Here is a 16,915-nt window from a genome sequence, read left to right as displayed (position 1 = left end):
TCACAGGATCTTAATTTTTCAAATAGACCTGAATTGCTTATTTGACCTGGAACTCATGTTTTGAACTTTCCATAATACCCAACATACTTCTCCCCTATGTTAATTCAATGTTCTGAGGTTCATTGTCACAAGCTGACTGCCACTTTTTTTCTTCTGCATCAGCTGTTTTTTAGTGTCATACAAACGTATTGGCACTTGACCTTTAACAAAGTGACGAGCACATTGTTTGGCGTTGTCATCACACTTTAAAACACCTGCCCCGTGTGAGGATTGAACTCACGACCTTCAGATTATGAGACTGACGCGCTGCCTACTGCGCCAACGAGGCCTGAAAAGCTGTATATTGTGATTCACTAGAGGATAAACACTGTGAATTTCTAATTTAACCTAAACTTCTGCCTACTGCACCAACAACGCAGTTGGAGCTTCTTTCACAAATCAACAGATTAGTCTTAAGTAGGCGTACAACTTGGGATGTTAAAAAATTTCAAAAACTTCTTGCTGATTTTCACTATAGAGTTGACATTTGTTTGAGCTAACAAGGCGTGCAAAGCTTTTATTAAAATAGGAGTGTGCAGACTGTGGAGTTGCTTGTGTTTTTTAAATGTCTGCTTACTCTACCAATTAGGCTGTCAGAGTTTTTCTCACATTTTTAGCGGTGGTCCATACCCATTCACCTTTGGATCACTATTGACAATGAAAACAATGAACTAAACTATGTTCTCACAACCTCCACTCATTTACTAATTGTGCAGCTTTCGTCCACATCAAAGGGTCTTAATTTTTTCAGTAGAGAGGAATTGACTTGAAACTCATGTTTTAAACTTTCTATAATTACTAACTAGGGATGGGGATCGAAACCCGGTTCTATTAAGGACCCGGTTCCGATTTATTCAAAACCCGAAAATCAATAACGTTTGAGCTTATCGATACCCTTATCGAGTCCAGTAGGTCCCATGACCTAATGTTAAATGTCAAGCAGAGTCGTGTCATTTAAAAATCTAATCACTTCAGTGTCATATCTTATCACTGGTCCGCATCATAGACTGCATATAAAAGTGTTGTAGGCCTACCTTCAACTGTCTTTGGGTTAATAAAAAACCCCTTCAACTCATTATACGTCTACTGGTAGTCCAAAAAATAAATAAAATGTGCATAGCTGCTGCAGACAGGCTCGGAGAGTCGGCATCGCACGCATCAACAGTCATTCAAAGCAGTGGTATCTATCACACAACTGGACGGTGTAGAAAATCCCGTCAGTTAAAAATAGTAATCCAGTTTTCAAATCCATGTTAAAATCGGCAGGATATAGCATGGGATATAGAGCTAGTTAGCTTAACAAAAGTTTCTAACAGTGTCAAATGTGTTGTGTTCAGGTCGGCTCGGTAATATAAATATTAGGCAAAGGTATGGTAAATATAAGGTCATCATGGTGTGTTCAAATGTAAAAAATATAAATATGTTTTGGAGATTAACTTTAATACAGTTCTGGAGAAAAACTTGTTTTTTCAGCAATATAAAATAGATAGTAACTATGGAATTATGACTTGTTTAATGTCCTATCTTGAGCTCTGATCATCTTACAGGCAATTAAAGAAATAATACAAGTTCTTTTTCAACAAATTAATAGAAAAGTATCGATAGTGGTATTGATAAAGACTCTGATCAATAAGGAGACTCGATAATGGTATCAATATCAATACAAATTAATGATCCACATCCCTATTACCAACATACTTTTCGCCTATGTTAACTCAAGGGTCGATCGTTCACTGTCACAAGCTGAATGACATACTGCTTGTAACTGCCTGGCGTGAGGACTCTCTTACGTAAGTTATTTGTTCTTCTGCATCAGTTGTTTTCTATTGTCATGTAAACTTATCAGCACTTTAACTTTAACAAAGGCAGTGCGTTTACATGCAGACTCATAATCAGGTAAATAAACAAATGAGACTTTAACAGGACTTGTAAAATGCATGTAAACACCTTTATCCGATCTACTTCGCACACAAATCGGCACATTAACGGACAAGCGAAGTCGGATAAGAACACCTAGATAACGTGTTCATAGTCGGCATTCTACCTGCATGTATACAGGATCGCATATCGGAGTTTGCATTCTGCGCTTGATCGAGAATATCTGCCGGGTATTTCACGAGTAAGTGGAAAGAGACAACGTAATAAATAGTAGGGTTGTTGCCGTAAAGGAACCGGACGTGGCTCTATAACCACTTGTTGAAAGGGCTACAGCGCCACCTAGCGTAGCAGAGTCTGCCATGCTCCGGCCATCTATCCGATTCTCTGAAAGGCCATGTATACTCAGACAAGTGACGTGGTCCATTCGAGAGGCAACATCGGTTTTTGACTTAATCCTATCTAGCTGTCCCATGGAAATGCACTGAGTTACAAGCACATTGTTTGGTGTCGTCATCACACTTTAAAACACCTGCCCCGTGTGAGGATTGAACTCACGACCTTCAGATTATGAGACTGACGCGCTGCCTACTGCGCTAACGAGGCTCATAAAAATTCTATTTTTTGATTCTGAAGACGGTACACATTGTGTATTTCTTATTTAACCTAAACGTCTGCTTACTGCACCAACAACAAAGTTAGAGCCTTTCTCACAAATCGACAGTTACAGTATATCTCGGATAGGCGTTAAACTTGAGATGTTAACATTTATAAAAAAAGTCTTGCCCATTTGTCCTTTAGAGTTGACGTGAGTTTGAGCTAACGAGGCATAAAAAAACATATATTGAGAGTGAGACTGTGAAGAGTGTTCAATGACTGTTGAGTTCCTTGTGTTATTTAAATGTCTGCCTACTCTACCAATGAGGCTGTCAGAGCTCTTCTCACATTTTAAAGTTGGTCCATACCCATTCGCCTTTGGATCAGTATTGACAATGGAAACAATTAACTAAACAATGTTCACTCAACATCCACTCATTTACTAATTTTGCAGCTTTCTTCCACATCACAGGATCTTAATTTTTCAAATAGACCTGAATTGCTTATTTGACCTGGAACTCATGTTTTGAACTTTCCATAATACCCAACATACTTCTCCCCTATGTTAATTCAATGTTCTGAGGTTCATTGTCACAAGCTGACTGCCACTTTTTTTCTTCTGCATCAGCTGTTTTTTAGTGTCATACAAACGTATTGGCACTTGACCTTTAACAAAGTGACGAGCACATTGTTTGGTGTTGTCATCACACTTTAAAACACCTGCCCCGTGTGAGGATTGAACTCACGACCTTCAGATTATGAGACTGACGCGCTGCCTACTGCGCTAACGAGGCCTGAAAAATAATATTTTGTCATTCAGAAGAGGGTACACACTGTGAATTTCTTATTTAACTTTAGGTTAAATAAAGTGTTCCAACTACACAGTTGGAGCTTTTTTCACAAATGTACAGATGTGTCCTATATGCGTAAATCTTGGTATGTTCAAATATTTCAAAAACTTCTTGCTGATTTTCACTATAGAGTTGACGTGTTTTTGAGCTAACAAGGCGTGAAGAACCATTTATTGAGATTGATTGTGCAGACTGTGGAGTTCCTTGTGTTTTTTAAACTAGTGCACTGCCCGTAGGAAGCAGGTATTAGCTTATGCATGCTTAAATGTAACCCGTCTATGAAAGTGGGACACAGAAACAGATGAAGCCTTCAAATCAGTGTCACACAGTCATTGAAATGGCTGTCGCATCAGTCAAATGCTTTTAATGTGAAGCCGCAGCCTTGAGAAATGCTCTGTTTGTAGTAACGGAAACTTTACTGCTACGTGCTATAATTAATGTTTTTTAAAGTAGAAAGCCGTGTCCCGGGCATTGCCAGTGGTGACACAAGTGTATTAGTCGCTAGAAAAGCAGGCAGAGCACATATATCTTCCAGTGGCCGGTGGTCTCAATAACCTACGCCTCGCTTAGAATAAATGTACCCCGCATTTGGCGGGTGTTATATTTTCTCACATTTTTAGGGTTGGTTGATACCCAGTAACCTTTGGATCGCTATTGACAATGAAAAAAAGTATCTAAACGATGTTCACACACCATACACTCATTTACTAAATTTGCAGCTTTCTTCCACATCAGAGGGTCTTTATTTTTCCAATAGAGTGGAATTGCTTAATTGACTTGGAACTCGTGTTTTCAACTTTCTATAAGTACCAACATACTTCTCGCTAATGTTAACTAAAGGGTCAACTGTTCACTGTGACAGACACACTGCTTGTAGTTGTAACTGCCTCACATGAGGACTCTGTTAAGTTATTTGATCTTCTACATCAATTGTTGTTTATTGTCACGCAAACTATTGGCACTTTACCTTTAACAAAGTGACTAGCACATCGTTTGGGGTTGTCATCTCACTTTAAAACGCCTGCCTGAATTCTGAAAAGTGTACACACTGTGAATTTCTTATTTTACTTCAAATCATCTGCCTACTGCGCCAACAACTCAGTTAGAGCTTTGTTCACAAATTGATAGATTGACTTGAGATGTTCAAATTTTTCAAAACTTCTTGCTATTCTCCATTTTCAGTTTAGAGTTAACGGAAGTTTGAGCTAACGAGGCGTGAAAAAACATAGATTGTGACTGTGAAGAGTGGTCACACTGTTGAGTTGCTTGTGTTATTTAAATGGCTCTACTCTACCAATGATGCTGTAAAAGCTCTTCTCACATTTTGAAAGTGATCCATACCCATTCGCCTTGCTCAATACCGACAATGAAAAACAGTTGACAAAACGATGTGAATACAACATCCACTCATTTACTAATTACGCAGCTTTTGTCCATAACATATGGTCTTTAACTATAAACTTTAATTGCTGAGTTGACATGAAATTTAGCTTTTAAACTCATCACCATTCACCCTTTATTCATTTTCAGTTGAGAATTAACAAGCTTCCGCAACCTACTGCATCAGCAAGGCTAACGCGCCCCACACACATCCTGCGTCTACCTCTGGAGCGCGTCGCCTTACCTTACTGCTGCCTCTCTCGGACTTTTCTCGGACACACATGCAACGTCTCAGCAGCTGCTGCTGCTTGTTGGAAGTTTTATTTTGAAGGGGACACACCAGGAAATGGTGAAACTACAGCGAAAGCTGCCAGTATGAAGTCAATATGACTCTCAGCAGAGTATTTCAAAAATCACTTTACTGATTTATACGGGAGAGAGAGAGGGGGGTGTGGTCGGGGAAGAAGAAGGCCGTAGACACAGATAGAGCAACGGAAAACTGTTGCGCTCATCATGATCTTTTTTATTTCTTCACTATATTGGATCTCTATATGTGTCATTTATCCAAAAATGAAATGCCAGAACTAATTGAAAATTAGGTTTTGAATCCCTCGGATTTTGATTGCACAATTACATCGTGAAATAAAGGGATTATTTGCGTATACGACTGAGGGATGTTTTATTTTGAAATAAACACACCGGGTAAACGTGTAACTAGAGTGAATGCTGCTGGTATGACTGTCAGCAGAGTATTTCTCTATCAGTTAAAGCACAGAGACGCGAGAGAGACGCGCTGCTCTCAGAAAAAAATAGGTGAGCCTCCTGAGGTGAAGGGGAGCGGCGCTGCAGACGTGCCTCCGACGCGCCTCAGCAGTGCGTCTGAGGTTGGATGTGTGCTCGCTCTACGTTGATTTCACAGTCTGTGACCAAAAGTCAGACGCAGACGCGAGGTAGACGCGCAGTAGAGGTAGGATGTGTGTGGGGCGCGTTAGTGTCAATTATGAAAAGGGTGAAACAATAACCACCGTCATGAACCATTCTTATTCCTTAAAGATACAAGTGTTGCATTTCTATTCTATAAGCTTCCACAAAAGCAAATGTATGACTCATCTGTTTCTTCCTGTTTGTCTGTGGGCAGCTATAATATAATAGACATGTACTCTATCCTGATAGAGAGACAGTCCTCACAGTCCTTGAACGCCACATGAACCCATTGGCGAAGGTGTCGTGTGTGTACGGATGTATGATGTGGGCGAGACAAGTGTTTGAATGGGAGAGCGAGAGACAGACAGATAAAAAAAGAACAGAAAGAAGAAGATTTTGTGTGTGTATGAGTTTTTGGCTGTACATCAGTATGCTAATGAGGCATGGTCTGTAATCCTTTTACAACTAATCTCACTCAATCCCTCCAGTCCAGGCCTGGGCAATGCTCACTCGCGCAGGCATTACTGGGTGAACACAAACACACAAACACACACACATGCACACATGCACACACACACACACGCACACGCACACACACACACACACACACACACACACACACACACACACACACACACACAACCTGTGCTTGCTCACTGGCTTACTAACTCTACTTCTTAAAAATACAAACCCTCCTTCACATGCATGAACAACATCTCTGTTTCTCTGTCTTATCAATAATCAGCCAAGACACCCTCTTTTGTTTAAACAATCTATCAGAATTGAATGCAACTGTTTCCTTCTAATTACAGTGATCTCAATTCAGTAGAAAGACCTAAGTGCCTGCATTCCAGTAAGTTTTGTCTGTGACCAAAAATATGTTCAATAATTCTCAGCCATTCAGTGTTTCCTCCAAGAAGCAGTGTTTGAACCATAGGCAGACTGAGGCACTATCCATTCCTATTCTCCTCTCTGCCCTGATTGTGTGTCATAAAAGCCAAGGTGAAATTTGCTATTCACACACAGATGGAGGATGCTGGTCTGCAGCAAGAATACTGATTACCTGACCATGTCAAAGGTAGTTGTGCATGTATTTCTGCACGCGCGCGTTCTATAAATGACACTTTTTTTGCAGTCCGACATAAAAACCCTGTGGTCAGATGACTGTTTTTCTTAGTGTTTCCATGGTGATGCAGCTAAAGGTCGCTCCGAGATGTTATCTACCAAGACTTGTGCGCATGCATGAATGCAGCAGATTGCACCCTAAAATAATGTTCAAGTTGACGCAATGGTCTTAACCAGAAAAGACAGCACTCTGTGTGTGTGCGCGTGTGTGCGTTCGCCTGTGCATTACATACATATGCGTGTGTTTCTGTGTCTGAAAGAGATATCTGCTGATACATGTCTGAATAGCCTCTCAATAGAATTTTAAACACAGCCATTGTGTGTGCCTGTTTCCACTTGTGTGTCACTATTAACTCCTATCTGATATGCGACTGAATATATTACAGCAGGATTAGAGCCTAATGCTCAGTGAGGAAATGCTCACATGCAGACACACAAACACACACACACTTGAATATATACACCAGGAGCCTGGCTTCTCAACACTAGGGGGCTGACAAGGTATTCTTCTGCTATGTGTGAATACTGCTGCATACCTAGCACTCAGTATGCACAGCACATCACCCTCCTAATCTCTCTCAGAGTATTCCTCTTATGCCCTCTCTCCCTTTTCTCCATCATTGTCTTCCTCCTGCTTTCCGTCTTCTACTCCTTTTTTTTTTTACCCAACCTCCCTTTCCCATCAACCCCCTTTGGGGACTGTCTACCCCTCCCTGTTTATGTCCTCCCTCTTGTCTCCCACACTAGTCCCCTCCTGGTGTTCTCTATCTGTGCAGTATATCCAGCCACTTCTACTTTGAGTATCATATCAACTTCAAGTTAAATGCACCAACATGGCTTGCACACCCTTCATTCTCTTACTTTCTGCTCTCTTTTTTTACTGCAGGTATGAAAGAGCTCTCCCCCCCTCCTCTGAACCTGCGGCGTCTCTACACTGAGACATTGGAGTGGGAGCCGGTGTTGATCATCATCTCTCCAGGGGCAGACCCATCCCAGGAGCTTGCAGAACTGGCAGCTGAAACAGTGGGAAGGGAAAACTATCACGAGGTAGAGGATAACAGGATCCAATGGGAAAAGTCATAGCCACTAAGCAAATGGGGGGATTTTTTTTTTTTCAACAAAATACCAAGATCACATCTGGATAGTCTATGTTGCACCTAAATAGGAGCAATGAGAGTGCTGTTTTTTGAATATTGTATTGTAACACAGTTGTGAGGCATATCTCTTAATAATGTTCAGCCATCTGCTGTTATTCAATATGTGGTTAATATAAAGCTATTTGAGAACAATGTCGTTATTATTAAATATTGTTGTAACTTGGTAATCACAACAATTCCCCTGAAAAGACCAAAACCCACCTAATATGTATCTCACTGAGAAAATGTTATTTTCAATCAGCGCTGATATACAGTATGGTAAATTAACTGTACCTCTGAAATGGGAAGAGCCATACCGTTGATTGAGTGACGTTTTCCTTCAGTACAGTTGTTGGCCCATCCTTCTGATTGAAATGACTGACATTTTGTATTATAGTTATATTTAAGAACTTTCAGAAAAAATGCTTTATTTTCACAGATTTTAGATTTTCTTTCTTTAAGTGTGTGACCCTAACAATCACAAATCACAAGCAGCATACTTTTTAGAGCTCACATGTATTTGACTTTATTGCTAATATGTGTTTTATCCAAGGATTTAATCAGACAGTTCATAGAAACTACATTAAACTACAACCAATTATATAAGTGAAGATGTCCACACTGCATTGCACTTAGCTGTGCAACCTATAACTTTACTGTAAATATGTTAAAATACTTGAATCAAAAGTCATAAATCAGATTAGTAAGAGTGACTGGCCGCTATGTGTTGAAAACAAAATCACATTAGGAATCTGACTTTGCTGCTATTTCACAGTTTGTCCCACTGAGGAGAGAGATGTATTAGGATTTGGAATCAAATTATCTGCCCCTAGCTTCTGAAAAATTACAATGTAGAATCACATTTTCCATCCCACTGCGTTTATTTCTCGCCCCCTCCCACCTCCCCAACTCTCTCTGTCTGTCTAGATCTCCATGGGTCAGGGACAAGCTGATGTGGCCTTAGCTACCCTCAGAGAATGTTCTCGAAACGGAGATTGGCTTTGCCTGAAAAACCTTCACCTTGTCACTACATGGCTACCCCTCCTGGAAAAAGTAGGTACTCTGTGTGTGTGTGTGTGTGTGTGTGTGTGTGTGTGTGTGTGTGTGTGTGTGTGTGTGTGTGTGTGTGTGTGTGTGTGTGTGTATGTCTGTGTGTGGTGGTTACTATTTTTGGTTGAAAGGGGTTATGTTTAATATCCTGCAATCACTAATTAGGGGTTATGTATGTGTGTATGGTATTGTGCATCAGTCCACAATGTCATTGCATTAAGTTTAAAAGAATATTAAACTGCAGACATATTTATTCAAAACCAGACATGCACCAAGAGCTATGGTTGGTAAAAGACATATTACAAAAGATAAACAGAAAATGTTTACCATGCAGTTAAAATACTTGATGCATTGATCCAGCAATGGGGCTATTGCGAGTCCAAAACTAATGTAATACATAAGTCAAATAAAGTTTCCAATAAACAACCCACTGGGATAAATCCAGTGGTATAAATCCTGTAGGTCCATGAAAATTAGTCAAAATAACCGTTCCAGTGAAATGAGTCAGCCGGACATTTCTTCACGTCACTTTTAAATCCACAGTGCCAGGTACTGGTAGGTAGAGTTGGGGGTAGGGAGTAAAATCGTTGAAAACGTGGAGGATGTTGTACTCTTGAAGTATGTTTCTCATAACTTGTTTCATCCCGATTATGAGTTATTAGTATTAGTATGTTTATCTATAATAGTACAACACATCTACAAACACATACGCACACACACATTTTGCTGGTCAACATTTCCATATCTAAAATGACGTTTCTTGGCATGCACATTTTCGCTTTTTACCTGTCATTTCATATTTGTCACTGCGTTGTTTTGTGGCTGTGATTGTTTGTTACTATGTCTGTTTGTTTCTCTTCCTGTGTGTGTGTGTGTGTGTGTGTGTGTGTGTGTGTGTGTGTGTGTGTGTTTCTTGGTCTGTTTCTGGGAATACCTATGTTTGCCATGGTTGCTTTGCCTGTAGCAAGTGCATTTGTGTACTTGTCAACCAAAGTGCACGTGTCCCCTTCTGTATGTTTTATTAATAAGTGTGTATGTGTGCTTGTATGTCACATTGCATTTTTTTTTTTTTTTTTTTTTGGCAAATCAAATTTCTTCAGAGGTAGCGGATTCTGCCAATCCGCTTCCTCAGTTCTGTGTGTGTGCTGAAAGAAAATCTGGTGTGAATACACAGCCTTGGCTCTGTAAACTGCTATGTTGCTAGCTACGATGGGACCCCTTTTATTAACATACCCTTTGTCTACAAAGGGTATGAGCCTAGGCTGTGTTAATACACAGAGCCTAGGCTTTGTATTAACACTGGATTTGTTTTCAGCACACACACAATATGGATAGCAGGAAGTGGATTGTGAAGAGATATTCACTGATTTGGACAAAATTAATTTTGACAACAAGCATTCTCCTTAATCGCAGACTCCAACTTAAAACCGTAGTTTATTACAGCTCCCCTCTTTCCCTCCGTTCACCTCTTTCTTATTTCCTCACTTTTCCATTTTTGGGATTTTGTCTATGTTTTTCTCCATTTGTTTCCACATCTAGGTCCTGGCTATCTTCCTCTTAACTCCCCTCTCATGTGGTGTAACTCAAACTCCCTTTCTGTCCGTCTGTCCTTTTTTCTCTCACTGTTTCTGTATCTCGCTCTTTGTCCAGCAACTGATGAGGTTGGGGCCTCCGCAGTCGAGCTTGTAATGAAAAACCGACGCATCAAGGGGAGTGGGGGGTGTAGGAAGAATAGGAAAGAAAGACAAGGTAGATGTGAAAGGAGGGAAATGGGGAAAGAGGAACTTGGCATGTTGAAATTATTTTATTCTGGTAACTTCCTTTGTTGCTGTAGCTGTGCCTATATGATCTGTCTTACTGGATATCTTAATGTGGCTTCTTAACATTTTTGCCATTGTTTAGCCATCTGTTTCTCCAGTCCTTCCCTCCTTCACTAAATCAGTTGGTCTGTTGGAAAGAGAGGCAGGGAGAGCGGTCAGTGTTCATAATTGAAGTTGGCAGTGCAGATGTCCTCTCTTCCCTGTCTAGTTTCTTTGATTTTCTGTGATCATGTGTGCTTCCATGAGAATCAATGAGGTTCCTAATGATGCAGAAACACATTGACTTGAGTTCACCGTGAGTGTTTGTGTGTGAGTGTACAAATTGATGACACAAGACCCTAAGGTGTCAGCATGCTATTTTTACATTTGCACTTGGATTAAATTTCAGATATCAGATTATTAATATATTTTTAGTGACAAGTCACTCTTGTATGGACTTATCGGTTTGTCATGTGTGTCTATATTCAACCCCGCCGGCTGGGGTCTGTCTTTGTGGATATACTAGGATAGACTCCAGCCCTTTTCAACCTTAAAAAAGATATTCTCTTTATAAAATCAATGGACCTGTGAGGAATAGTGTCTGGACAATGTGTGCAAACAAAGACTAAAGTATTGTCTTAAGTGTTCCTACTAATGACTGAGTGTAATGTTTTAAAAATAAGTATATTTGCATATGTCTATGTATGTTTGTGTGGGTTGGGAGGCATCAGGAAATTAAGCCCCCGGCCAAGTGCTGTATCTACAGCCTGACACTGCTGCACAAGTTATCTTGTCTGAAATTACTTTCATATTCCTGTGATGCTCTCACAATGTGTCTAATGGGTCTTCTGTCCTTCCTTTACAGGAGCTAAATGTGCTACGTCCCAAAGCAGGCTTCCGTCTCTGGCTGACAGCAGAAGTTCACCCCAGATTTCCTCCCATACTGCTGCAGTCCAGCCTCAAAATCACTTATGAGGTACACACACACATTCACCACCACACACATACAGGTATGGAAAGAATAACACCTTAATACTCCCACTCTAACATACGGTGAGATTGTTGTTTGTGTTGACCTAACTCATATCTCACAATTTCACACACAAACATGCGCCCACACATTTTTAGAGACACATTCTGTGCCCATTACTCTTTTACTTTTGTATATACACTTACGTACTTTGAGACTAGTTCTTGAATATAGACTAATAGTTTTGTTCTGTGAATTAGTACCGAATGCAGACATGCGTGTCTGAACTTCAGTCTTTCTGATGTGGGGTTGGCCATGTTATTAGATTATGGTATACTCACAAGAGTGTGTAGGTGTGCATGGGCTTTGTGTGTTTGAAATGATGTGAATTCATGACTGTGTGTGTCTTTTTAGCCTCTATACATAATAGCTACATACACAATGCAGCCAAATATACTGTACTAGGGCCCAACCGATATGGATTTTTGGGTGCCGATGTTGATTATTTTCGGAGAAAAATTACGATAACGATTAAATCGGCCGATTTTTTATTTTTTTTTAATCTCATAAATATATATTGAAAAAAATTACTTTTTTGAACCCTTAAATATATATAAATACTTGTTACTGTCAATAGGGGTACAGGAACTTTTTATTTATTGAAATATGCATTATCTAAAAAAAAATTAAGTGTTACAAATATGTCTAAAGTGACATGATGCATTTTTAAACTCAGACATTAAGCATTTTATGTAACTGCACCCAACCCTCTGGAACTTCCTCCCTCCAAACATTAGCATCTCAGACTAAATAAACTCATTCAAAAGTCAACTCAAAACACCGGACTCCACTCCAAACCTTATCTTTAATTTGTCTGTATTTTGTTTTCTTTTTCTATAAGTATGATTTTCTATATGTTTGATGTAATGTGTCTTTGAATGACCTCCAATAAAGCACTATATAAATTCTATATAATATCTATAGTAATATCAACTACTATTAACAGTCAAGAGATGACCAATGACTCTGCTATTGGTGTCAGGGGAAACTGTCAAGTGTTAATTAATCCAATGTATTACAACACACCTGCTGCTGCTGTTAATATGCTACAAGGCTACCTCCGGGGCAGCAATGCATCTCACTCAACATGATTGCTGGAATAAAAAAATAAAAATAAATCGGCGGCCATTTTGCCCATGCCGATTTTTCGGACATGTGCTATAATCGGCCGATTAAATCGGCCGGCCGATATATCGGTCGGGCCCTATACTGTACATTTGAAAGAAGACACAGAAGCCTGCAGCTTGTGTGTTAGTGATGCATGCTTTAGTGCTCAGTGTTTTTCTGATGGGATTCATGCTCAAGGGGTTAGCTGCTTCAGCAGCCAAGCATGCTGCATAAACAGTCTCTCTCTCTCTCTCTCTCTCTCTCTCTCTCTCTCTCTCTCTCTCTCTCTCTCTCTTCTCCTTCTTTCTCTCCCTCTCTCTTTCTTCCATTTCTATATCCCAGACACACTGTTGTATGGCCAAACTTATTTAAAATACTTTATACTGTATGTATGCACTAGGGATGTAACAATATACCGCAAAACGGTCGTTCGCGATATGAAAAAGCCACGAATGTCAACCGTAAGCTTTTTCTTGTAATATCGCGTTACGGTATTACAGGCGAGCTTGCATGGTAAATGCGCTCATGTCATTTTGGAGAATCTAACACTGTATGGGCCACACCAACATTGGAAACCAAACAATAACACATTGACACGACATGTTATCACTGAAACATGACTTCTAACTTTAAACTGAACAGTCACGTCTCACGTGGGCCGTTGTTGACACTACGCAGAGCAGCGCGTGCAGCTTCACAACATTGAGTCACGCAGCATCAAAGAAGAGAGGGATAGAGAAAAGGGAGAGATAGAGAAAAAGATCGACAGAGTAGCTTACCGGACTGAAGAGAAAGTTGCTCGCGTGTCAATTATATCATTATGAATCCAGGCGAACGTGAAGAAATTAGATTATATTAAAAAAAAAAAATAGAATCCACCGCGACCGCGCTTTAAATCCCAGGTAAAGTCGGCGAACTTCCGTGAAAGACAGATGAAGGAAATAAGTCCAAAGATCCTTGATATGTTCATCACAACTTCAGGTGAACTCAGCATAGACAGACGATAGCCTAGCCTAAAAGCTATACCAGCATGTTGCGCAATACTATGGAATCCCTACTATGTCAAACTTAGGTGACACTAGCCTACTTTGGTTAAATGTAGGTGACGAAGGGAGGGGGAGAGGAGTGCACTGCAAAAACATTGATTTTGAGACTGCAATTTAAGTTCATAACAAATAAAAATTATAAATAAATATTTTACAGAGTTAATTGTGCTTGTCATAATGTAGGCCTATTAAGGTAAAACATGGCTTGTAAAAATAGAGTTGATATGCAAATAAAACATAAATAAATGGGGAAATTATCACACTATTTAAATCATTTTTATTTTATACATACTTTTACAGTTACAGACAAGTGACTAAATTAAGTTTAGATTTAAAATTCCTATTTCAGTTTGAAAAATATAGGTGTAAAGCTTCTTTAAAAACAGCAGTAGAGAAGCAGTGTCTTTGTTTTGGTGATAAGTTGTTAAAATCTCTAAAATTTGAATTATTATTGTGTTTATGTTTTATTTAAATCAGCGGTACAACATTTAATTTGAGGGGGTAGAAATTAATTCCGCGCTTAATATCGTACCGTGATATCGTGATATCAATCGCAATATCGTATCGTATCGTACTCAAAATTCCATATCGTTACATCCCTAGTATGCACACACATGCTTAACCCATTTCCAGTGACAATAACCAAGTTACTGAAATAAGGTTTTTCTGGACAGCATGACAATTAAGTATCACAGCTTATACAGCATGTCAAAATAATCAACAGTATACATAAACACTATGACACATTGGTATTATACAGATATTATCTGACAGAATGGCGTTGGGACTGATCAATGTGTATTTCCATTGATCTATGTGATATATGTTATCTGTTTCAGTAGTAGTGAGCATGGTTGAGTTCTACAAATGTGTTTCCAATCAAAATGAACATAACCAGAATGCAGTTGCATTTACATTATTATACATTTAATCCAATAAAGTTGGTAGCTTATGCAGTGATTTTGCCAATGTTGGACAATTTAGTAGATATGCAATAATGCTAATAATGTGTGAACTGATGTCATAGGGATTATATACTGTAAACCCTATATGTCTTTTTCAGTTCATTCTTGGACTCATATTACTCTGATGTTGAGCTACAAATATTTTGCAATCTATATTTTGCCATCTTTACATTCAGAAAGTCTTTAGTACTCTTTATCAATCTATTTTCTCTGTCCTTGCTAATGCTTTGCTGCCTGACCTGTCCATTTTTCACTACAGGAATTTTGATAACAAGAGAAAGGCTTTTTATGTGTGGTCAAATGTTTGTTGACCCTGCACAATGGTTGTTGGCTTGAGCTAAAATCGAAATAAACAAGACTAAACAGACTGTGAAAAGAACATGACACGCACCCCAAATTGCTTCTTATGGTCTTGTCAGGCACAACTATTTGATACAGTTGATATCAGAATGGAGTTTAATGATGTCAGGCTTTAAAGCTACTCAATTCTCCTTAGTCTGTATTTAACCCTATAACCCAGAAATACTACCTATTATGGCACTATAACATATAGAGATTTATTTTTTTACTTCCCATTATGAAATGTTACCAACACACTAAAATATTGGAAATTCTAATATCTATAATCGTTTTCATGTCCATGTATACCATCGAATCTTTGGGTTACTTCACTATAGGAATCACCCTTTCACCCTTTGTTTTACAAACATCCTGATTTCTCTTCTTGAATATTCAGCAAGACTAACCATTGCTCTTAAACCCTACGGTATAATGTACCAAAAGTATAGAGGACAATTGTGCTTACGAATCCTGTGTCACTGCCTGCATTTGACATATGGCGCTGTGGCTTAGTTTGTTAAGGCGCCTTTCTAGTAAACAGGGGATCCTGAGTTCAAATCTCAGCAGAGCCTTTTTCTGTGCACTCCCCAGCCAGCCCCGTATCATCTTACCATGTAGCACATCATTCACACACGTCTGATGTTTCCCTATGCTAACCCCTTTTCTTTGCTTGTATGACGGACTTTGCAATTTGAGCTGGATTTGAATCTCAATGTTCCATATGCCATCCGAGTAAAGCAGTATCTTTCCTTGTTTATTTATCTTCTTCTATCCTTCTTTACATTGTCCCTTCCCTGTCTGTCTGTCTTTGATTGCGTCTATAGGCTCCTCCTGGGTTGAAGAAGAATCTGCTGAGGACATATGAGTCGTGGACTCCAGAGCAAATCAGCAAAGGTCAGGAACAGTTGGCACTTCTCTAACTCTTCTCTTAAGTCCATTTGTTCTTGCTTTAAATTTGCTCTAGCTTACATTCAACGCACTGATGCAGAGCTTTTGAATAATGCTAAGATGTAAATTTAGGGACATGTCTTTGCTTTGCTTCTTAAGGAATAATTATCTTACAGTACAACCAGCTACGGCTAATGAGCTGGCTCGAAGACTCAAGAATTTGAGCTTTGTTTTTTTCATATAGTGAAGGAATAGTATTTTTTTATATGAAGTGGTATGTTTTACTGTAAACACTGCTAGTGATATCATTGCATTATTATTAGGTCAGGCTTTGAGTTCTGTGTACAAAACAATCCCAGCGAGCTTGCAGCTACTGGAACAGAAAATGAACACCAGCAAATTGGGCTTTACACAAAAGGTGTAAACCATCCATAGCAGAATGCATCATGCTGTATTTTCCTCTCAGTCCTCTCCGTTTTTTTTTCCTTTGATGAATTATAAAAGATTACTGCCATCAAGGTTCATAAATTCTTGACACTCTGATCATGGTCGGTTACTGTATTTTGGTTGTGACTCTCTGTTGATTGTGTGTGTGTGTGTGTGTGTGTGTGTGTGTGTGTGTGTGCGTGTGTGTGTGTGCGTGTGTGTGTGTGTGTGTGTGTGTGTGTGTGTGTGTGTGTGTGTGTGTGTGTGTGTGTGTGTGTGTGTGTGTGTGTGTGTGTGTGTGTGTGTGTGTGTGTGTGTGTGTGTGTGTGTGTGTGTGT

At 39.4% G+C, this 16,915-nt stretch overlaps 1 protein-coding gene across 1 annotated transcript in view; it reads left to right on the top strand.

The window, feature by feature from the left end:
- Positions 1–16,915, top strand: part of dync2h1 (dynein cytoplasmic 2 heavy chain 1) — a 130,862-nt gene that overhangs the window by 90,054 nt on the left and 23,893 nt on the right. The window contains exons 82-85 of the mRNA XM_080025000.1: positions 7,678–7,838; positions 8,855–8,980; positions 11,642–11,752; positions 16,088–16,157. Of these exons, the coding sequence (XP_079881126.1) occupies positions 7,678–7,838; positions 8,855–8,980; positions 11,642–11,752; positions 16,088–16,157 (468 nt within the window). The remainder of the gene's footprint in view (positions 1–7,677; positions 7,839–8,854; positions 8,981–11,641; positions 11,753–16,087; positions 16,158–16,915) is intronic.

This window comes from Ammodytes marinus, assembly GCF_949987685.1.
Source record: "Ammodytes marinus genome assembly, chromosome: 3".
NCBI lineage: Eukaryota > Metazoa > Chordata > Actinopteri > Uranoscopiformes > Ammodytidae > Ammodytes > Ammodytes marinus.
This window is presented reverse-complemented; position numbering and strand designations above follow the sequence as displayed.